The 24,791-nt window shown below is 45.5% G+C and overlaps 1 protein-coding gene and 1 long non-coding RNA gene across 8 annotated transcripts in view; one reads left to right on the top strand and one right to left on the bottom strand.

Moving 5' to 3' along the window:
- The window catches only part of TOM1L2 (target of myb1 like 2 membrane trafficking protein), a 29,722-nt gene extending 13,502 nt beyond the window's left edge, over positions 1-16,220 (top strand). For 2 of the 7 annotated variants that reach the window (XM_075830643.1, XM_075830641.1), the window contains exons 4-16: positions 209-358; positions 2,401-2,535; positions 3,136-3,294; positions 3,441-3,557; positions 3,641-3,774; positions 4,353-4,398; positions 4,477-4,597; positions 4,974-5,091; positions 5,269-5,344; positions 7,714-7,779; positions 11,618-11,677; positions 12,080-12,116; positions 13,078-16,220. In XM_075830643.1, coding sequence (XP_075686758.1) covers positions 209-358; positions 2,401-2,535; positions 3,136-3,294; positions 3,441-3,557; positions 3,641-3,774; positions 4,353-4,398; positions 4,477-4,597; positions 4,974-5,091; positions 5,269-5,344; positions 7,714-7,779; positions 11,618-11,677; positions 12,080-12,116; positions 13,078-13,226 — 1,368 coding nt within the window. In that variant the 3' untranslated portion in view covers positions 13,227-16,220. The remainder of the gene's footprint in view (positions 1-208; positions 359-2,400; positions 2,536-3,135; positions 3,295-3,440; positions 3,558-3,640; positions 3,775-4,352; positions 4,399-4,476; positions 4,598-4,973; positions 5,092-5,268; positions 5,345-7,713; positions 7,780-11,617; positions 11,678-12,079; positions 12,117-13,077) is intronic. The other 5 variants (XM_075830642.1, XM_075830644.1, XM_075830645.1 and 2 more) reach the window with 5 other exon arrangements.
- A 4,204-nt stretch (positions 16,221-20,424) lies between these two features.
- Positions 20,425-22,211, bottom strand: LOC142656525 (uncharacterized). The gene is made up of 2 exons (XR_012849711.1): positions 20,779-22,211; positions 20,425-20,677 (listed from the first exon to the last, which is right to left on the bottom strand). It is a non-coding gene; the product is annotated as an uncharacterized LOC142656525 (long non-coding RNA).
- Between the last annotated feature and the right edge of the window lie 2,580 nt (positions 22,212-24,791).

Here is a 24,791-nt window from a genome sequence, read left to right on the forward strand (position 1 = left end):
TAACAAACTATCAGGGTAGGAAAGGGATTGTCTAAACTGGCTACAATTGTTGCAAACCTTCAGCTGTGAGAAGTATTAGGTCTGTCCAGGTCTTCAGACTCTGCATGTAAACATTAATGTTCCCATTCACTAACAGCAACCAGAGATCTTGAAAGTGGCAATAGACAAGTAAATATCGCCTTTTTTCCCAATGTTCATGGTTTTTCAGGTATTAGAGACGTGTGTAAAGAATTGTGGCCACCGTTTCCACGTGCTTGTGACGCACCGCGACTTTATAGATGGGGTCCTTGTGAAAATCATCTCTCCTAAGAACAACCCCCCAACTATTGTGCAGGATAAAGTTCTGGCACTGATACAGGTGAGCAACGCAGCTCCTGCTTACAGCAGCGATCGCCGCAGGTCCCGCATACGGCAGCGATCGCCGCAGGTCCCGCATACGGCAGCGATCGCCGCAGGTCCCGCATACGGCAGCGATCGCCGCAGGTCCCGCATACGGCAGCGATCGCCGCAGGTCCCGCATACGGCAGCGATCGCCGCAGGTCCCGCATACGGCAGCGATCGCCGCAGGTCCCGCATACGGCAGCGATCGCCGCAGGTCCCGCATACGGCAGCGATCGCCGCAGGTCCCGCATACGGCAGCGATCGCCGCAGGTCCCGCATACGGCAGCGATCGCCGCAGGTCCCGCATACGGCAGCGATCGCCGCAGGTCCCGCATACAGCAGCGATCGCCGCAGGTCCCGCATACGGTACATCAGTGATCTCCGGCTCAGTGATCATATAGGATCTGTTGTCCTCTCCAGACACTAAATCCTCCGGCTTCTCTGTTCTCAGCATCTGGCTGGACAGGGAAATAAAAGAGACGATTAAATGTAGGTCTGATGGGGTCACTGGAACTCAGAGGTGAAAATATCTATCTCATTGGGGAGGAGGGACCGGAGGGCTGCGGGGACGGTGATGATGAGGATGAGGATGATGATGATGATGATTCTGAGGAGACCTCTTATCCTCTGAGATTAATGGAAAGGAAAAATAAATATATGAAGAACTCTCTCGCTCTCTTGTCCCTGCGCAGTGCTGCCCTCTCTCCCTCATCTGCACAGCTTCACTCTTGTGCACATACTCGCGCTTTCTTGCCCTTGTTCTTGTCTCTCTCTCCCTCCCTCATGCCCTTTCTTATTTGCACTCTTTTGTCCTTGCAAGCTTTTACCCTCCCTCAATCTCGCCCTGACACTCTCTCTCACTTTCACTCTTGTACTTGTCCTCGCTCCATCTCACTCGCTCATGTTTGTTTTATTTCTCTCTTTCCTTCCGCTCTCTTCCGTCCCCTCCGCTCTCTTCCGTCCCCTCCGCTCTCTTCCGTCCCCTCCGCTCTCTTCCGTCCCCTCCGCTCTCTTCCGTCCCCTCCGCTCTCTTCCGTCCCCTCCGCTCTCTTCCGTCCCCTCCGCTCTCTTCCGTCCCCTTCCGCTCTCTTCCGTCCCTTCCGCTCTCTTCCGTCCCTTCCGCTCTCTTCCGTCCCTTCCGCTCTCTTCCGTCCCTTCCGCTCTCTTCCGTCCCCTCCGCTCTCTTCCGTCCCCTCCGCTCTCTTCCGTCCCCTCCGCTCTCTTCCGTCCCCTCCGCTCTCTTCCGTCCCCTCCGCTCTCTTCCGTCCCCTCCGCTCTCTTCCATCCCCTCCGCTCTCTTCTTTTTCTCGCCTTCTATGGTTGTGACGGGTGAGAATCTTTTTCTAGGTAAAATGAGTGAATTGCCTGATAAATAAGACGTTTGCTGATGTCGTGACCCTCCCCCATCTGCTATGTGGCGGCTGCGTATGAGGTTTCTGTGGACAGATCAGATGTCCTGTGTAATGTTGTGCCTGGGCAGATCTCTGGGTTACCGTGTCACAGAGACCTCGCCGTGCCATGTCATCCGCTCCGTGTTACCAGACATCTCATGCCCAGCGGGCTCCCCTCTATCCTCACACACCTCATACCTGTCCCCATTGTATCTAAGGGATTTTTGAGACACCAGTCAGGTAAGCTACATTTCCATACTTTCCGCAAGATATTTTTTTTGCGCACTGCCCCTTTAAATATTTGCATTTGCTTGCAGTGACCCAGCCTGCAGTTGTTTTACCACTCACCGGAGCTCCTCGGATACTTAATCTGGAGACTGTATAGTTTGGTGACCCCCATGGGGTTGTCCCTCCCTCTTCTTCCGCACATAGGGAGAGTTTAGAGGGAAGCAGAGCACATAGGTGGGTTAGGAACCCATAATCTTGACGAGAACACCCACAATGTTTTGGTGCACCCCGCTTCCCGGATTCTTATTGCTGCCAGTGTATTATGTTTATTAGGTACGGCTCTGTTCTATAGGGAATATATTCCTTCTGTGTATTATTAGTCTCCGTTCCTCTCTTCCAGGCGTGGGCTGACGCGTTTCGGAGCAGTCCTGACCTCACTGGAGTTGTGCATATTTATGAAGAACTGAAGAGAAAAGGGATTGAGTTTCCTATGGCGGATCTTGATGCTCTGTCTCCGATACACACACCACAGAGGGTAAGAGGGGGCTGTGAATTGTGGAGACGTCTTCAGGAACTCCCCTGCCCTAAAATCCCTCCGTCCTACAGGTCTTAAAGGGAACCAGGACCGATCCGCTCACCTTAGGGAATCTTACAGATCCCTAATAACTCAAGGGCTCAATCGTGCCCTCTAATCTGCCTCTTAAAGTGCCCATCACAAGGCTGGAAAGTAGCTGGTCACCTATGCCCCTTCCCTGTGCCATTCAATAGAGCCAAAAGCCGTCACATGACCCAGGACACGCCTTGTTTTAAGGAGATGGCACCTTTATTCTGACCCTTTTAATTGGCACCTTGTGGGCAGGACTGTTCACATGAGTAGATACCTGAGTACATTAGTACAAGGCACATTCATGGACATCTGGAAATTCTGATTGTCTGGCACCTGATAGTCCGGAACGCCAGACTGTTGGACTGGCAGGATCATCGGGTGCTTGAGTTTTTTAAATTCATAGTTTTCCAGACTAATGGGGATTCTGTTGGTGTAGATATCCCGTTAGTCCAGCATCACTACTCACATGAATGCCGGAGTATTGGAATGTAGCTTTAAATTGTGAATCTATTTCTATCTGTTGCTCAGCAGAGCGTTCCGGAGGTGGATCCTGCTATGAACATGCATACGCCCCAGTCACACCAGCGGGAGAGCTCCGGCTCTTTCTCGTCCTCTCCGTCACCATACACCGCCCCAGCAGTACCTCCGCCAAGCGTGGGTGGTCCAATCACCGCCAACTCAGAACAGGTAAGCCGCAAGTGTTCATGGGTAATGCTGGGACATTTTTTTTGGACTCCTCGTCTACCCCTTAGTCTAGGTTTACAGGCCGATGTCCTGTTTCAGCTCTACGATCACCGTATCTTAGGCGGTAACGTCTTCCGCTTGCTCTTTAGATCGGCCGCCTGAGAAGCGAGCTTGATATCGTCCGTGGAAACACGAAGGTCATGTCTGAGATGCTGACCGAGATGACTCCTGGCCAGGAAGACGCTTCAGATCTTGAGCTGCTGCAGGTAGGGGGCGCTCTGCAGCGGAAACATGAGGACGTATTCCCTGTTGCGAATCAAAACTGAGCGCGGATTGTTTGTTTCTATAGGATCTGAATAGAACCTGCCGAGCGATGCAGCAAAGGATTGTGGAGCTCATCTCCCGAGTGTCCAATGAGGAGGTGACCGAGGAACTGCTTCATGTCAACGATGACTTAAATAACGTCTTCCTCCGATATGAAAGGTGAGTGATCGACCACATATACTCATCACCCTCATCATGTTCATGGGTATCGGCCTGGACGTTATTACTAGACTCCTGTAGTACAGTGTTCTCCAACCTGTGGCTCTCCGGTTGTTTCAAAACTACAACTCCCAGCATGCCCGGACAGCCAGGACCTGGTGGGCATTGTAGTTTTGGAAAGCCACAGGTTGGGAAACAGGTCTAGTATACTATGAAGCTGGGATCCAGAATGAGTTCTAGAATGAAGGGGCCCCTGGGCCCTTGGAAGGACACATCGGACCCGTTCAGCATCAACGAGATAAAGTTAACACCGTTCCTATAGACTTGAATGGACACGCTGAAGATAAAAGCTGAACGGGCGCCTATGATCACTGTAAGGTTTTGTCTCACGAACCAATGAAAAGTTTAGATTTGAAAATGTCAAAACTTGGAGGTTTCAGTTGCTGCAGCTTCTCGTGATCCTGGGCCGTTGCAGAAATACTCACACCCCGAATTCTATTGACAATGTGAGGATCGGTTATATTTGGGGCATTGACAGAACGCGGTCATCCTGACTCACGGCTGTTCTTCTTCTTCAGGTTTGAGCGCTACAGGTCGGGCCGCGCCGCACAGAACACGAATGGGGTAAGACTGGCGCTGGATTTATTGTGGCTACTCCTACATAGTGGCCTCTGATTATATGGATTTCCCATAATGCTGCAGGTGCTGAGTGATGTCACCGAGGATAATCTAATAGACCTTGGACCTGGATCCCCAGCAGTCGTGAGTCCGATGGTGGGGAACACCGCCCCCGCGTCGCTAACAACCCAACTGGGCGGACTTGGTAAATAACTCCTGATAAAACCTAGACCCGCGTGGTATCTGGGTAAAAGCTCCGTTATCGTCTAGTTTAGCCTTGAATATGATTCACTAATACAACTTTTACATTTATGGGGTGACTTCCAATATGGCAACTCCAACGTGGAAAGACACCCAGCTTTCCTAAACCCCTGCAACATACCTGCCTGTTTCCAATAGGACATCCAAGTCTACGTCATGTCACATGACCGTGGTGGCCAATCAGGGCCATGTGACGTTGCTGCGGAAAGAGGGGACCCCAACTTAGTCTAGGGGCTGTATACTGCCCTGGTGGAAAGGCTCCTGAAACGACACGTGGGGTCCCACAGATCCTCACCTATGTACTATGATCTCTGTTTCAGATGTTGGTTCAAATAGTGTGAGCTCCACGCTCAGCGCTCTCCCCAACACCCACCCACGGGATGACTTTGATATGTTTGCACAGACGAGGAGCAGTTCCCTGGCTGATCAGAGGAAAGAGTGAGTGTGATATCCATATATACATCCAAAATTCTGTGCTGATTAATTTAATAATACATTATAGCGATCGGTGCTCCACGTACCTGCAGTCACCACTAGGGGGAGTTTATTGAATTCTCTTCCATACGCTCATGTGTCTCGTATATGTACGGTAATTGACACTTTTCTATCCGGCAGTGTGACTTACGAGGATCCCCAGGCTCTCGGGGGGCTGGCAACGGCTTTAGATGTCCGGCAGCAGAACACAGGAGGGGTATGTAGCACCGGGCTAGACTCTTGATAATCCTATAATTTAATGGCCAGTGTTGATGATGGGACTTCTGCCACATATATTGTGAATGGCTTGCAGTTCCATTCAGATGCACTAGGTGATGCCAAATAAATGCATGGTGTAATAGAATTTATGAAGAAGTGATGTCTTCGACAAATTGTGAAGAGCTTGCAGCTAGCAATACCATTCAGGAGCACTAGGTGGCGCTGTAGAGCTTATCTCTAGAATAAGAAGAGACGGACTGCTCTGATCTCAATGAGTGTGGACTACAGATACCGTTTCTTGCTGCATATAGGGACGGTCTCTTTCTGAGATACAAGCCTTGTTGGGAGAGCATGCGTTAGGGGTGCTGCTTCCAAAGGTCAATTTCACCCATTGTGTTCCAGGCTGTAGGTAAAGATATTTACTTTACCTGCTACAGAAGTGACCAAAGAGGGAGCCCGTCTGAGTGGACGACTTACCCAGGTATACCGTATGTAGCTAGAGTTCAGAGCGGACCATGAAAGGGACATATAGGGGTATTTTTCTTCCATATTCTCCCCTTATGCTGTAAATACATTATATGTGAATTCTCAGTGTGATAGATATGAGGTAGTGAGATATGAGATGGATATATATGACGATGGATGGATGGATGGATGGATATGCCGATGGCTGGATATGCCGATGGATGGATATGACGATGGCTGGATGGATGGATATGACGATGGCTGGATGGATGGATATGACGATGGCTGGATGGATGGATATGACGATGGCTGGATGGATGGATATGACGATGGCTGGATGGATGGATATGACGATGGCTGGATGGATGGATATGACGATGGCTGGATGGATGGATATGACGATGGCTGGATGGATGGATGGATATGACGATGGCTGGATGGATGGATGGATATGACGATGGCTGGATGGATGGATGGATATGACGATGGCTGGATGGATGGATGGATATGACGATGGATGGATGGATGGATGGATATGACGATGGATGGATGGATGGATGGATATGACGATGGATGGATGGATATGACGATGGCTGGATGGATGGATATGACGATGGCTGGATGGATGGATATGACGATGGCTGGATGGATGGATATGACGATGGCTGGATGGATGGATATGACGATGGCTGGATGGATGGATGGATATGACGATGGCTGGATGGATGGATGGATATGACGATGGATGGATGGATATGACGGATGGATGGATGGGACGATGGATATGACGATGGATGGATGGATATGACGATGGATGGATGGATATGACGATGGATGGATGGGACGATGGATATGACGATGGATGGATGGATGGATATGACGATGGATGGATGGATGGATATGACGATGGATGGATATGACGATGGATGGATATGATGATGGATGGATATGATGATGGATATGCCGATGGATGGATGGATATGCCGATGGATGGATGGATGGATGGATGGATATGATGATGGATATGCCGATGGATGGATGGATATGATGATGGATATGCCGATGGATGGATGGATATGACGATGGATGGATGGATATGACGATGGATGGATGGATACGACGATGGATGGATGCGACGATGGATGGATGCGACGACGATGGATGGATGCGACGACGATGGATGGATACGACGACGATGGATGGATACGACGATGGATGGATGCGACGATGGATGGATACGACGACGATGGATGGATGCGACGATGGATGGATGCGACGATGGATGGATGCGACGATGGATGGATGCGACGATGGATGGATGCGACGATGGATGGATGCGACGATGGATGGATGCGACGATGGATGGATGCGACGATGGATGGATGCGACGATGGATGGATGCGACGATGGATGGATGCGACGATGGATGGATGCGACGATGGATGGATGCGACGATGGATGGATGCGACGATGGATGGATGCGACGATGGATGGGACGATGGATGGATGGATAGGACGATGGATGGATGGATAGGACGATGGATGGATGGATAGGACGATGGATGGATGGATATGACGATGGATAGGACAATGGATGGATGGATAGGACAATGGATGGATGGATAGGACGATGGATGAATGGATATGACGATGGATGGATAGGACGATGGATGGATGTATATGGTGATCGATCGATATTAGAACATGTTGGTAGAATTGTAGCCGGGCGTATAGAGTAACAATGTTGAGGTATCCCCCCCCCCCCCCCTCTGTCAGGCCTCTGCGCCCATCATGGAGCGGTCATCAGGCCTCATCACGCTGTTTCATCGTGTATAATCTCTCTCTGTTTTTCTGCCGCCATTTTCCTTCTCTGTGCTGTGAAATGTTTGGGTTTTGATCCAGAGGAGAGGTAGAGCTGGGGGTCCAGCCATGGAGCCCATAGACAAGTGGCTCATTACTCAAGGAATGGTGAGCAGTGTGCCAGCAGATCGACCCCCAACATCGCCATAACCACCCCTCCCCCATGCCATCTTACCACCCTAACCAAGCAGGGACTGTGACCAGCCGAATATCTGCTCGTACTGCACCAACCAACAACTCTCACAGCAGAAGATTTATCTCTATACATCACTGTCTTCATATAGCAGCACGGGGATCGTATAGTAACCGGAAACTCCATCGCCATCTGCCATTTCCCATTCTAGTTCTTCATTAGGGAGCTCTTCAGGCTCATTAGGGCTGTTGCATAGGATCACAGTGAAGTTCCTTTAAACCGGCATCCAATAATCCAGAATTGTGAGAACCCGGCACTTGTTTCCAGCACAGATCTACAATCTAATGTGGAATATCCCCAAACCAGATGCAGAAGACAGAACAGAGCGAACCAATGAGGAAATTCCTTTCATTAAAGGGGTATTCCCAGAATCCACTATTATGTGGACAGGTCATCATTTTCTGATCGCTGGGGGCCCCACTGCTGCGACCCCACCGATCGTTAGATTGAGGGTCCCAAACCCTGTTCATTCTTACTGCTCGACCGCAGTGAGGAGGACATTGAATAGAGAGGGGGGGTCCAGCATGCGCTCTACCGCTTTATTCAAAGTCTATGGGAATGACGGAAACCGCGCTCGGGTGTTTCTGTCATTCTCATAGACATTGAATGGAGAGGGGGGGCGCAGTATGGAGGAACCCCTGTTCTCATGATTTGTGGGGGTCCCAGCGGGTCTAGGGAGACAGTCCAGGATTAACCCCCCCCCCCCTTTAACCAAGCAGTGGGTTGATGAGCATGAGGCGGCTTCGTTGCAGTCCCGTTCCATCACGCGGTGCAGACTACTCGCAGATATCCGGCTTTTACACAATTTCTCTCCTGATCCTCAACATCTGTATCTGGAGTCCTGGGATAAACACAAGTTTTAATTAAAAAAAAAAAATAGATCCTTTCTGATCAGGCATTTGAAGGATATTTTTTATCCTTCGAAAATGAAATAACAAAAGCAAATTTGCAAACAGTCGCGATTAAAAATCTCCTACCGTTTTGTGTCTACAGCTCCTATGCAGACAAACTCGTCTCCCTGGTTACAGACTACAAACAAACCCTGTGTAGTCTGATGCTGCAGTCCTACTCCCTACTGAATGTATGTTCGGGTGAGATGACAGATGTTGGGGGGAGTTGACTGCAGGGGTTTACTCGTTGTATTATATAATATTATAGCTTCGTGACCATGTTCAGTGTGATCACAGATCGCATGTTATTAGATCCCTTGATTTGGGTCCCTATTTCTTAAAGGGAACCTGACACTACAATGGGCACCCCTGTGTGTTGGGGCGTCTTATCAAAGCTGAACTGGTGGACACAATTTCACTCACTAAATGATCCCCAAAATGCTATTCAGGGGCCAGAAAAAGTGAGCTCTGCCCTTGCGAACTGTGTCTTCGCATCAGTACTGCATTAACGTGTTCCACGTGGGCTCCGAGGGAGGGAGGAGCCTATAAGGGGGTCCCAGAGGGAGGAGCATACGAGGGGATCCCGGAGGGGAGGAGCCTATCGGATGGATTGTATGCGCTGGTGACTCTGGCGCTCTCCTCTCCCACCTTTTATAGGGATTAACCTGCAGATGGGGGGGGGGGGTTCAGTTTTCCTCCGCACACCCGGATTGTCGCTTCTTATCACAGGAAACAATGCCGAGCTGATTACATCCAGGGTTTGACACGGAAAAGTTCAAATTCCCCTGTGACAGGACTTGTGTTTACACGGCTGGGAGCTGAGTCCTGTCTAAAGTCCCCGACACGTGTGCCGTTTATTGATCCTGATGTCAGACTTACATTCTACTTCCATCTAAAATGTACTCCTGGGGTCTAGCGTTCCTCATCTAACCACAAAGATATTCTGGGATTTGTGGTTCTATACAAGAGGTTGCCTCCCTACCTCTGCTGCAGCAGTCTATAGTGTCCGTGATATGAATCATTCACCAAGAGGTGCCCACCAATCAGAATGGTCTATGTTGGGCTTGTCGCCTAGCAACCGGTGCAGCAGGAAGCAGGTGACCACATCAGAGCTCTCTCTTCCTGTGTGACCAACATTGTCACTCACAGGCAAGATGGCCGCCGGTACATAACGCCGGAGTCAGAAATACAAAGCAAGGTTTTGGCGGAGTTAAATAATCAGCAGTTTAAAGAGTCGTCTGTGTGGCGTCGCATCCCGCGATGACACTTTCTATGGCATAGCCGCATGAAAGCACGCCCTATGTAATTTGAGCAAGTGACCACATCCACGGCCCTTCAGTATGAAAGCCATCTGTCTGTGTTAGATGCCCACCTCCTAGTGCCCACTAAATGCCAAAAGGATGTGCTCACTATATTGCAAAGTAAAGTCCCTATTGGCTGATTGGTCGAAACCGGGATCACTTGGGATATGTAACCCCCACCACTCGTCCAATCGGATGACAGGGATACACTGCTTTGCATACAGTTTGGTCCTATCCCCTCACTCGTTACCACATTTGAACCACTTTAGTGTCATTGGGGGCAATAAATGAGGTCTCCATTAAAAAGGTCAAACTTGTGCTTATACGAGGAGAGGATACCCCGCCCGTTCCTGTAGCGCTGTCACCCCACCCCCCGCTAATCTCCGCTGACACTACAGCGCTAACACATCCGTATTTAACCCTATATGTTTTTCATGTTCGTGTACATTTAATGAACAAAAAATAACGCTTCATTATAGTATAAAGAAAAGTTCAGCAATTTATATTTCGTTTTAATACCTCACGGTTTTCAACGTCTCTGGATGTAGAAGGGTATTTCTATTCACTGACAGCAAGCAGAGTCTGAAAACCCATTCTGATCATTTCCAGCAGAGAGAGCTCTGATACACTGTAACAAGCGCCTGTGTAAGCAACACTAGATTAGGATTCATTTTCACTCTCTAAATATATCCAGATGTTTAGGTTCGCTGACAGCAAGCAGAGACCTTGAAAATGGTGAGGAAATTAAACTAGATTAGAAAGTGGTTGAACTTTCAATGGTTTAGCTTTATTTACAGAAAACTGGATTATTACCTATAGAAACTCTACAGTCCTCTTAAAGGGGTATTCCCTTCTTGGACAGACATTTATAGCGGATATACACAGGATCCTGACCCCTGTCCAACTTTCTGTCGCTAGTGCCGCCTACTGTCTAATTGGCGCCAATGCGGCAGTTTTTATACCCATCGATACCAGTATAGTATGAACCTATATTAAATGGGTTGTATAGACTTAGAAGATAGCGCCACTCTTGCCTATAGGCTGCGTCTGGTATTGCAGCTCAGCCCCATTTAAGTGAATGAACCCCATAATGGAAATACGCCATGGCGGTTTAGTGGGTTCATGAAATGGGGAGCTTATTAATGGTCGGTTCTGGACAAGAACACTGACCGCGTGGCCGGGGACGTCCATGAAGTTCCCCCCCGTGATGGACGCCTAATGTAAGATCTGACTGGTCATCTAGAGTCCTAGGCTTTTACTAATCCGTAAGTTCCTGACATTATAACACGGGCACGCCGCTATGTCACCGCCCCCTGCTGATCCGTCACCTGGCCGCGTCCCACCCCGGCTATGACTTTTGTCTTCCATGTTATTTTTCCACGTCCTCTGTGTCATTTCTTCATCTCCAGCACATTTTACGTTGTCATATTTTGCTTTTTGTTTTTTTTCTGCTACTTTTATCCATTTTATTTATTTTATTTTGCTTCATTTTCCCCCCCGTTTTTGCCATTCCACCACGCCTCATGCTTCTGGATGTATTTTGGCTGCACCGCTTGCCGTAGATTCCTGTGGCGCAGGCCTCAGACATGGATGACCTAGAGGAATGGCTCGGGACAGACGTGGTGAGATGTTCTTCTACTCTTCACTCAGGATCCTCAATCCTATCCTACTGTTCATTGTGTTCCTCTATGTAATTTAATATGGCCACCAGTACATGAGGGGTTAATACCCAACTTTCCTAGTGTTCTGAATGGCGATGCCAGCTATGCGGTGATGTGTCACTATGTACATTTGCCGTTCAGGAGACTAAACGCAGGGTGACGACCCCTTTGGTAGCTGTAATGTGACCCCTATATCAGTGTAACTTGTCATATGACAGAATGGAGGGGTTGTCAGAGGTCCGCGGGTCTGGACATGGGGGGGTCTCCTCTCTGTGCACATTATACTTTATATACGAAATTCTGGGTCAATTATTTTTGCAGTGGCGGCTTTATTGTACAGTAATGTAATACTTCTATTTACAGAAGGGCGAGGAACTGGAGGAAGGAGTGACCAGTGAAGGTAAATGTTCTGTAGCTGTCCGGAGCGCTACCATGAAGAATGGCGTAACAGCTGCTATGTCTGCCTTGTGCAGGAGTTCCATGTGAAGAGGGGAGCGGGGAGGCCGGCGCTGTGCAACAGGGGGACAGGAGAGGCCGGAGCGATATGACAGGGGAGGACATGGGAGGTTGATGCAGTGTGATCAGGGACAGGGGAGGCCGTCGTGATGGGGAGGGACAGGGGAGGCCGTCGCGGCGTGACGGGGAGGGACAGGGGAGGCCGTGAAGGGGAGGGATAGGGGAGGCCGTCGGTGGTGTGATGGGGAGGGACAGGAGGCCGGCGTGACGGGGAGCCCGTCGCGACGGGGGAGTGACAGTGCAGGCCGTCGTGGAGGGACAGGGAAGGCCGGCACGGCGTGACGGCGGGAGAACATGGGAGGTCGATGCGGCGTGACGGGGAGTGACCGTGCAGGCCGTCATGGAGGGACAGGGAAGGCCGGCATGGCGTGACGGCGGGAGAACATGGGAGGTTGATGCAGTGTGATCAGTGGAAGGACAGGGGAGGCCGTCGGTGGTGTGATGGGGAGGGACAGGAGGCCGGCGTGACGGGGAGGCCGTCTCGACGGGGGAGTGACAGTGCAGGCTGTCGTGGAGGGACAGGGAAGGCCGGCACGGCGTGACGGCGGGAGAACATGAGAGGTTGATGCAGTGTGATCAGGGGAAGGACAGGGGAAGACATCACGATGGGAGAGGGACAGGGGAGGCCGGCACGGCGTGACGGGGGGGGGGAGGACATGGGAGGTTGATGCAGTATAATCAGGGGAAGGACAGGGGAGGCCATCGTGGCGTGACTGGGGGGGGGGGGCAGGGGAGGTTGACAGTGTTTCAGGAGGACAGGAGAGGCCGTCGCGGTGCGACGGGAGAGCCACATAGCCCGGCACCTTGTGATAGAGCTTTATTGTTCACTTATTCTTTTTTTTCAGAATTTGACAAGTTTCTGGAAGAAAGAGCCAAAGCAGTAGAAAGGCTCCCGGACCTCCCATCTCCACCCTCTACAGAGCCCTCCCTGACAGTGAACCCCGCAAACCGGAAGAAGCAGGAGCGGGTGGACGACACTCTGTTTGCTTTGTAAATCACTCTCTATCGCTCCCGCCGCTCTCTTGCCGCATATAGGCCCCTCATACCCTACACATGTCCATCATTTATATGAAACAGATGAAGGCGAACATCTTGTGGACTGCAGCTTTATTCCCATGGTCAATGGAACGTGTCTGTTCACTGGGGACTCATGACATCACTGAGCGTTTGTGGTTTACAAAATGGCTGCCTCACTGTGTATAGGTAACAGAGTGAAGGCTCTTATAATTAACCGTTAACTTATAATGCCCAGGCCTACTTACCTGAGTTTATCACAATGATCTATGATCTGCCTGATCCGTCTCTCCAGGAACGGCAGATCTGGATCGGCATTCTCAGCATCTTACGTTGTAAAGACACAGATGTCATCCCAGTTTGGAAATCACCCCTAGTCTTTCTTTACCGAGTGGCCTATACCAATAGCTAGAGGTCAGGAGGGCATTTAGGCGCCTACCCTGCTACATAGTATTATACGGTATTGTTCTCCTAGGTGGCGCTCTACACATTCCTTCACTTTTTCTTGTAAATGGTCCTTTCCCCCACTTACCCTTGTAATTGCAACAAGCACTGCATGTCTAATCTCTCGGAAAACTCTTTTTCTGTTCCTATATATATATATAGACGTGTATATAGAGGGGGCGAGACTGAGAATATAATGTATACCTGAACTGCAATGTTTGCACAGCTTTCTTACCTCTTAGCGGCTCATTGAGCGGAGACGAGCGTCCGCCATTCTTTTGCATATTAATTTCTGCATATTATCCGGCATCTGACATTCCTCCAGGGCTAATCTGATCGCCAGTGGAGGCGATCATTCCCCTGTAGGCTTATCATGGCGGACATCAGTACAGTATGCTGCACATGTCACATGGAAGCCTCTATTAACCCGTCCTCTTAACCCCTTGGGTGCCATATGTTTTTTTTCTGCCGGTTTAGCACACAAGGGGGATGATGAGCTTGTTCATGACCCTGCTGCCGATGGATTCTAGTCATTGTTTTCCGCACTGATCGTTTTCACGACCCTGAACGTCCACAGCCTGGACCCCGAGACGCCACTTCCAGCCATAATTTAGGGAAAAATCTTGTGATTTTTTTTGTTTGTTTTTAGTGTTTAGGACTGTTTGGATATATCATTAGAATATACACCGGGCCCTTGTTGAGAGGCGCGAGTCACAGAGTGCCCCCATCATTGGCTCCCTAGTAGAACCCAATACCTAAGCCAATCAGAGAGAGGTGTTTATGGTCCTGTAAGGGAGTCCTGTATCTTTGCCGGTAGCTGGGACTCTATTTGCCCTGGACCCGTTGCCCGTAGGTGTCGCGGGCGATGTTCACCGATCCGTGTCATAAAGCATGGGGAGATTTTATAAAAGGAATATTACATTATATTAAGAATTGTTCAGAACTAAAAGGGCATATTTGCTAAATATTTAAGGGGAAACTCCAGCTAAAAAATGAAATAGTCCATCAGATAGTGTTTGTAGGTGTTCTCTAATTTTATGTCTTTCTCTTCCCTGTATTCCCTGTTACAGTATGGTTTCTACATAGTAGCAGTTGGTGGCTGTCCCTTCTTCCCCTGATCGTGGCTATTGTTTTAACCTACCTGGCAATAGTTCAATAGTGGGCGCTACTGAGACAGTAACAGTAATTTGGCAGTGGTCACATGACTCGCATGTCAGCGTTTTCTCCACTCTTATGACCCCTTGTAAAAAGTTACGGCGGTGGAGATCCCTTCTCTCCAGAACCATCACTACTTAAGTGTAATCGATACAATCTATATATACTGTATATGGATATGTTAAACGGTTTGTCTTATTTTTGGATTGAAGCCGGTCCAGGATCAGCTGATCACCACGGGTCCCCGGCGATGAACTGTAATCCCGTAAAGCCCCGTCAATGCTCACATTTGGTTCGTAGCATTACATGCCGACCATGTCCTACGTGGACACGCCGGGTCCATTAAAGCGGGAACCGCTGATACTTCGCAGATCTCCGATATGGCTCACAGACTGGGGGTACCAAGCTGAGCTGGCGGGCACCGTTTTATCTCAGACTATAGCAATTAGCCCCCCACTGCCTCTCTGCGGACCCATTTGAAGCAGGAAGATCTAATCTATGAGGAAGGGTCTAAATGGGGGGTCTGGTACAATTATCACTTGAGGGGGAGGAAATGCAAAGACTAATTCCCATGAGGCCACGTTGCAGATACTCTAAGCGGGTCTGTCCTTTACAATTCCTGTAACAGTGAGAGTCCACATTATGGAACCACAAAGTGTCCCCCTGCTCGGAGCTGTAATCTGTGGGGAAACCTGGAAGGAAGTGTTCAATTTCCCTACAGTGCCACCACAGGGGAAGTTAAGTATTACGCAGTGCCCATTTATATCAATGGGTTGTTTGTGGAATGCAGGACAGGACAGGTCCTCCAGAGTGAGAGCCGCTCTTTGTAACCACTCTTGCCAAGAGATGATCCTGAAGAGAGGAGCCCCCTTTATGATCTCAGAATTTCACTAATAGGGTGTATGACAATGGCTTTTCGAAACTGCACACCCCTTTGGATCAGACGAATCATAAGGAGTACGGCTCAATTCTCCTGGATTAGAAGTAAATGATGCTTGTACTGTACATAGCGGTATATTCTGCAGAATCCTTGCACCTCCCTCCTCCCGGTCACAGCACCAGGCTGCTGTACCCGCCTCCCCGTAACATGCTACAACTAACCTGTATATTAAGCATCTTAAATTATTTTATATTTTATACATGCAAACACTAATTGTAGATTGTTAATGTTACAGAGGTTATTTATTTGTCGCGTGTATCTGGTTTTTAAGCCATGGAAGAGAATAAATATTTTAGAGTTGATGAAGTCGTCTGTAATGAAGTTATTAACCGTCCGCTATATTCTCCTTCCAGGCCTGTATTATGTCTGTCTGCTGGATATGTCCTACTGTAGAAACAATAAGTAAAAATACTTCCAATAAATCCGTAACAAACATCCGTTATCTGGCGTCTTGTTTCTTGGGTGTTGGTTGGAACTTCATATCTAGAAGCCATAAGGGTAACTTGAAGCAGCAGGACCTCTCCTACCATGTGCCATTTATAATACTGGTGTCTTATATGGCGGAGGAGCATTTGGCCCTCCATGAGGTACCAGGACCTGGGTGCGATTGCTACCTCTTCACCTATAGATACGCCCCTATTAATGGGAAATATAGAGGCCACAAAAGTGTATCCACTTGCAGCACTTCCATACTGATAATACCATAGTCCATTACCTGTATACATGGTTAGCCGTTTCTTCCCGATTCCTGAACTTGTATAGGAAGTAGGCGGCCATTCCTATCAGCTCTGGAGCTATCCATTAGTCACAGAGTCACCCAGGATTCTTAGAAATGCATCATCCCTTCTCTCTCCTTTCTCAGGCTCCTCCTTTTAAAGAGCACCTGATCTTTTCCAGAGCTGCTGACTGGTAAGTTATACACCATGTGACTATGGGCTGTTTAGTGAGTCTAATTGTATTCACCTGATGTAGCCGTCTTGTTTGGTTATCCAGCATAGGAATGATTTCCCTCTGACTGTCAGGACACAAGCAGAAGTCGTATTTAACCCCTCCAAGTCACCATTTTACAAAATGGTAACACGTAAACTGAGTCTTACACACCGTAGAACAATGTTAATTCCAGCTATTAGGAGCAGATCAGCCCCCCCTCACCTGACCGGATTATAGACCGCTCAGCCACTGGGTAGAGGCCGTCATACCAGCGTGCTTTACCCGTATATTATTATTATTTGCATAATCTTCATATTCATCCTGTAGCAACAATTACACAAATGTCTATGAGCCTTTACCATATCCGAGCATCAACATGCCTGAACTCAATATACTGAATCACTTCATGTGCAGGACTGAGACACTGAGCGGGAAATGCAGCAAGATCAGGGGCTCCAACTTCTCTAACAATTGTGTAATAGAGAGATAAAGCAACTCCAATCATTAATAATATTATCACTGGAGCAGAAAATATTTCTTACACAGTAAAAAAATAAATCTGATTTTCACTCCCATCATGCCCCAGGACAAAACCAAGATTTCGGATTTACGTGGAGTTTTCTTTTGTGCTTGTTGAACAAGATTATGACTACTATAATACTGCCCCTATATACAAGAATATAACTACTATAATACTGCCCCCTATATACAAGAATATAACTACTATAATACTGCCCCCTATATACAAGAATATAACTACTATAATACTGCCCCTATATACAAGAATATAACTACTATAATACTGCCCCCTATGTACAAGAATATAACTACTATAATACTGCCTCCTATATACAAGAATATAACTACTATAATACTGCCCCTATATACAAGAATATAACTACTATAATACTGCCCCTATATACAAGAATATAACTACTATAATACTGCTCCTATAAACAAGAATATAACTACTATAATACTGCCCCTATATACAAGAATATAACTACTATAATACTGCCCCCTATGTACAAGAATATAACTACTATAATACTGCCTCCTATATACAAGAATATAACTACTATAACACTGCCCCCTATATACAAGAATAGAACTACTATAATACTGCCCCTATATACAAGAATATAACTACTATAATACTGCCCCTATATACAAGAATATAACTACTATAATACTGCCTCCTATATACAAGAATATAACTACTATAATACTGCCTCCTATATACAAGAATATAACTACTATAATACTGCCCCTATATACAAGAATATAACTACTATAATACTGCCCCCTATATACAAGAATATAACTACTATAATACTGCCCCCTATATACAAGAATATAACTACTATAATACTGCCCCCTATATACAAGAATATAACTACTATAATACTGCCCCCTATATACAAGAATATAACTACTATAATACTGCCCCCTATATACAAGAATATAACTACTATAATACTGCCCCTATATACAAGAATATAACTACTATAATACTGCCCCCTCTATACAAGAATATAACTACTATATTACTGCCCCCATTATCAACAAGAATATAGCTACTATAATACTGCTCCTACATACAAGAATATAACTACTATAATACTGCCCCCTATATACAAGAATATAACTACTATAATACTGCCCCTATATACAAGAATATAACTACTATAATACTGCCCCTATATACAAGAATATAACTACTATAATACTGCCCCTATATACAAGAATATAACTACAATAATACTGCCCCCTATATACAAGAATATAACTACTATAATACTGTCCCTATATACAAGAATATAACTACTATAATACTGTCCCCTATATACAAGAATATAACTACTATAATACTGCTCCTATATACAAGAATATAACTACTATAATAATGCCTCTATATACAGGAATATAACTACTATAATACTGCTCCAATATACAAGAATATAACTACTATAATACTGCCCCCTATATACAAGAATAGAACTACTATAATACTGACCCCCTATATACAAGAATATAACTACTATAATACTGCTCCTATATACAAGAATATAACTACTATAATACTGCTCCTATATACAAGAATATAACTACTATAATAATGCCTCTATATACAGGAATATAACTACTATAATACTGCTGCCCCTATATACAAGAATATAACTACTATAATACTGCCCTTATATACAAGAATATAACTACGATAATACTGCTCCTATATACAAGAATATACCTACTATAATACTGCCCCTATATACAAGAATATAACTACTATAATACTGCCCCTTATGTACAAGAATATAACTACTATAATACTGACCCCTATATACAAGAATATAACTACTATAATACTGCCCCCTATATACAAGAATATAACTACTATAATACTGCCCCTATATACAAGAATATAACTACTATAATACTGCCCCCTATATACAAGAATATAACTACTATAATACTGCCCCTATATACAAGAATATAACTACTATAATACTGCCCCCATATACAAGAATATAACTACGATAATACTGCTCCTATATACAAGAATATACCTACTATAATACTGCCCCCTATATACAAGAATATAACTACTATAATACTGCCCCTTATGTACAAGAATATAACTACTATAATACTGCCCCTATATACAAGAATATAACTACTATTATACTGCCCCTATATACAAGAATATAACTACTATAATACTGACCCTATATACAAGAATATAACTACTATAATACTGCCCCCTATATACAAGAATATAACTACTATAATACTGCCCCTATATACAAGAATATAACTACTATAATACTGACCCCTATATACAAGAATATAACTACTATAATAATGCCCCCTTTATACAAGAATATAACTACTATAATACTGCCCCTATATACAAGAATATAACTACTATAATACTGCCCCCTATATACAAGAATATAACTACTATAATACTGCCCCTATATACAAGAATATAACTACTATAATACTGCTCCCTATATACAAGAATATAACTACTATAATACTACCCCCTATATACAAGAATATAACTACTATAATACTGCCCCCTATATACAAGAATATAACTACTATAATACTGCCCCCTATATACAAGAATATAACTACTATAATACTGCCCCCTATATACAAGACTAACTGCTATAATACTGCCCCTATATACAAGAATATAACTACTATAATACTGCCTCCTATATACAAGAATATAACTACTATAATACTGCCCCTATATACAAGAATATAACTACTATAATACTACCCCCTATATACAAGAATATAACTACTATAATACTGCCCCTATATACAAGAATATAACTACTATAATACTGCCCCCTATATACAAGAATATAACTACTATAATACTGCCCCCTATATACAAGAATATAACTACTATAATACTGCCCCTATATACAAGAATATAACTACTATAATACTGCTCCTATATACAAGAATATAACTACTATAATACTGCCCCCTATGTACTACTGGATTTTATGGAATATTGGAAGTCTGCAGTGTGCAGACCACAAGTTGTCACCTCACCAGACGTCCTCCACAAGTCCACAATTCATCTATTAAAATGATGTTTTGCACTCCGGAACAGAATGATGGTGCCACGTGTTAAGGACACAGTCCATCAATGTATATACAATAGAAAAACCACGGCACTCTCTTTTTCAAAATATTTATTAGTGGAAAAACATATTCAGGGGTCTCCGTTGCAGATCCAGCAGAGATTACCGGAAACAATAGCGCTGCGTGCTGCGCTATTGTTTCCAGTAAAACCACGGAATGTCGACACTCAATGGGTTCCGTTGGTCTTCTGACAGGGCAGAACAACGGAATGCCCGAAGCAGATGTGAACAGTGCCTTATAAATGTCTGCCTGCGTTTCGATCCCTCCAGTGCCTTGATCACGGCAGAAATCTGCGGAAATGCATTAATATTCAATTACTAATAATTACAGTTCACAATAAATATAACAACAAAATAATAGAAATCTTCTCGTCCGTATGTTGATCAATTACCGTTCTTTACTGTCCAGACTTTTATATTTGTCTTTTAACCCTTTAATGACCAGGCCTCTCTATATTCAGCAGCCATAACTTTCTTTTTTTCATTGACCTGGCTATATGAAGTCTTGTTTTATTCGGGAGAAATTGTATTCTTTGCAGCGCAGTTGGGAGTACAAAAGATTTACGGTGTAAGTTATGTCATTTATTTAAATATAGAAAAAAAAAAAACAATTGTCATCATTTTTTAATAACGTTCACGCTAAATAACCCGTTAAATTAATTATATCTTATACTAAATAATGCCATACATATTTTTTTTATATAAAAAATCCCATAAGGGGATTTGTTTTTTACTTATAATGTGTTAGAATACGCCTGTATACTAAGGGTATGTGCACACTCCTTATTTTCGGCAGTTTTTCGGGGTCGTAAATGGCCGAAAAATTGGAAGCAGAACGCCTCCAAACATCTTCCTATTGATTTCAATGGGAAATACGGCGTTCTGTTTTTTTACGTGGCCGTTTTTTAAAAACGGCCACGTAAAAAAACGCCCACGAAAAATAAGTGCATACCCTTATACAGTGTCACTAGGTGCCCTAACTGCAGGCATACTGAGCAGACAGCTCTGGGGTCCTTTCTAGGTCTCCAGGGCTGAATGCAGAGGGTTTCTGCAGTCTCCAATCGCATTACTGGATTTTTGTTGACGCGATCAAAGAGGGGAGTCCCCTTTAAACATGCCGTGACGATCAAAGGGTTAAAACAGCTGGGGTCAGATTTTCCTCAGATCCCGGCTGTGTTCACTAGGCTTCTCTGTGTACACGACATGTTAGGAACAGCTCCTGCTTAGAGAATGGGCCCTCTTTGGAGTGATCGTAAGACTTTTGTAAAGCAACCCCAAAAGACACGGCTGTAGATTGTGAACCTGCACCGCCTGCCGCCAAGAGATGGTGGGCGGTCGGGAAAGCATTAACTACAAGGTACATTGCCTTTGATATACCATACGTTACCCCAATGTGTATGTCGCTACTTTACTTACATGTATTCCATACTGTCGCTACTTTACTTACATGTATTCCATGCTGTCGCTACTTTACTTACATGTATTCCATACTGTCGCTACTTTACTTACGTGTATTCCATACTGTCGCTACTTTACTTACGTGTATTCCATACTGTCGCTACTTTACTTACGTGTATTCCATACTGTCGCTACTTTACTTACCTGTATTCCATGCTGTCGCTACTTTACTTACCTGTATTCCGTACTGTCGCTACTTTACTTACATGTATTCCATGCTGTCGCTACTTTACTTACGTGTATTCCATACTGTCGCTACTTTACTTACGTGTATTCCATACTGTCGCTACTTTACTTACGTGTATTCCATACTGTCGCTACTTTACTTACCTGTATTCCATACTGTCGCTACTTTACTTACATGTATTCCATACTGTCGCTACTTTACTTACATGTATTCCATACTGTCGCTACTTTACTTACATGTATTCCATACTGTCGCTACTTTACTTACGTGTATTCCATACTGTCGCTACTTTACTTACCTGTATTCCATACTGTCGCTACTTTACTTACATGTATTCCATACTGTCGCTACTTTACTTACGTGTATTCCATACTGTCGCTACTTTACTTACCTGTATTCCATACTGTCGCTACTTTACTTACATGTATTCCATACTGTCGCTACTTTACTTACGTGTATTCCATACTGTCGCTACTTTACTTACCTGTATTCCATACTGTCGCTACTTTACTTACATGTATTCCATGCTGTCGCTACTTTACTTACATGTATTCCATACTGTCGCTACTTTACTTACATGTATTCCATGCTGTCGCTACTTTACTTACATGTATTCCATGCTGTCGCTACTTTACTTACATGTATTCCATGCTGTCGCTACTTTACTTACATGTATTCCATGCTGTCGCTACTTTACTTACATGTATTCCATGCTGTCGCTACTTTACTTACATGTATTCCATGCTGTCGCTACTTTACTTACATGTATTCCATGCTGTCGCTACCTGTCCTGGAAGAATGTGCATTGTATTTCTGACATTATACCAGCAATATGATTCGTTAGCGTTGAGCCCTCTGATTGGTTGTGACGGTCACATGCTACGTGCATGTAAACAATCACCACGAGTGCCGCCAAAGCGTCAACGTTGGATCGCTGGGGGAAAGCATAGGTAAGTACTGATTCTTTTATTCATTTATCTCATTTGCAGCCAATACCCAAAACATTTTTAGAGCCCAGATTACCACTTTAAGGGCTTATTCAGACGAACGTGTAATATGTCCGTGCTACGCGTCTATGGGGCCGCGCAGACTGTCTGTGATTTTCACGCAGCGTGCGTCCGCTGCGTAAAACTTACGACATGTCCTATATTTGTGCGTTTTTTGCACATCACGCACCCATTGAAGTCAATGGGTGCGTGAAAATCACGCGGAGCACACGGAAGCACTTTCGGCGGACGCGCGTGATTCGCAGTAAAAACTATGAATGAAAACAGAAAAGCACCACGTGCTTTTCCATTTACAAACAGAGTGTCATAATGATGGCGGCTGCGCGAAAATCACGCAGCCTCGCATCATACGCTGATGACACACGGAGCTGTTATGGACCTTTTGCGCGCGCAAAACACACACGCTCGTGTGAATCCAGCCTAAGGCTGAATTCACACGGGGCACATACGCTGCGTAAAAGCACGCAACGTATCCGTCCTGTGCGCCGCAGGGAATTCCAGTCGGAAAACTGTATCAAACTGTGGTGCGGTATTTCGCCCAGAATGTCCGTGGCGGAAAACTGCAGAACTGAGCCGGCCTGTCTCCTGGGATGACGTTTCATCCCAGGAGATCGCTGCAGCCTGTGACTGGCCTGTGATTGGCTGCAGCGGTCACATCGGATGAAGCGCCATCTCAGGAGGCCGGCCTGGAGAAAGAAACACAGACTCCTGGGTAAGTATAAGATTGTTATTTTCTGAGTTGCGTTTTTTTGTGGCGGAATCGCTGCCAACTCGCCGCAAAAAAAACGCAACAACTGCTATTTGTTGCAGGTTTTATATCCCATTGAGTTCAATGGGGAAAACCCGCAAAAACAAATAAGCAGCGTTTCTGCAAATACAATTGACATCCTGCGGAATAAAATTCAGCACCGCAGGTCAATTTCTGAGCGTTTTTGCGCTCCGTATTTACGCAGCGTGCGGTTGAAACTTTTTTATCTCATCCACTTTGCTGCAGATTTTCCGCAATTAATTCCCTTGCGGAAAATCTGCAGTATTCACGCAACGTGTGAACTGACCCTAACGGTCCGAGCGGTTTTACGGCCATTAACGATATTTTGTCTTTGGTTCTACAAAAATAGATGTTTTTTTATTGTTCCTGCTTCAAAAATGTCCTCGTCGCTAGTGGTAAATCTACGATTATACGTTTTACTTACCAACTTATGAAAAGTATTGGACGAGGTTGCACATGCTGCGTGTGCTGCGCAGAATATTTTCCCTCATGCCCCGCCCATTTATACAGGACACGCCCAGAACTACGGCATTTAAAAAACTAATTTTTACGAAAGACCCAAAACGAATAGATCCCCTAAACCAATAAGGTTTCTAGACTCATTAAATACAGACCCCCTAATGTAGTACAGATTTCAGAACCCCAAAATAAATTCAGACTCCCTAAATGGATGCAAACATCTAGACCCCTCCCTTACATAAATAGAGACCCTACACCCGATATGCTGACACCTCTCCCCATTCCTGCAGTCCTACTCACCCCGTGCACCGCTGCAGTCAATATTCTGACACCCCGCATCAGGACGTCACAAATAGTGCATATGACCCCCTTCATCACACCCCAAAATGAATACAGACCCCTTAAACATTTACACGCCCCAGACCCCTAAATACAGACCCCAGAACACTAGGCTCTATTCACACGACCGGGTCAGTGTCGGCCGATAAATACTGACGTTTTGGTCTGTTTTTCTCGGCCATTTTG

The sequence above is a fragment of the Rhinoderma darwinii genome, chromosome 6, assembly GCF_050947455.1.
Source record: "Rhinoderma darwinii isolate aRhiDar2 chromosome 6, aRhiDar2.hap1, whole genome shotgun sequence".
Lineage (NCBI taxonomy): Eukaryota > Metazoa > Chordata > Amphibia > Anura > Rhinodermatidae > Rhinoderma > Rhinoderma darwinii.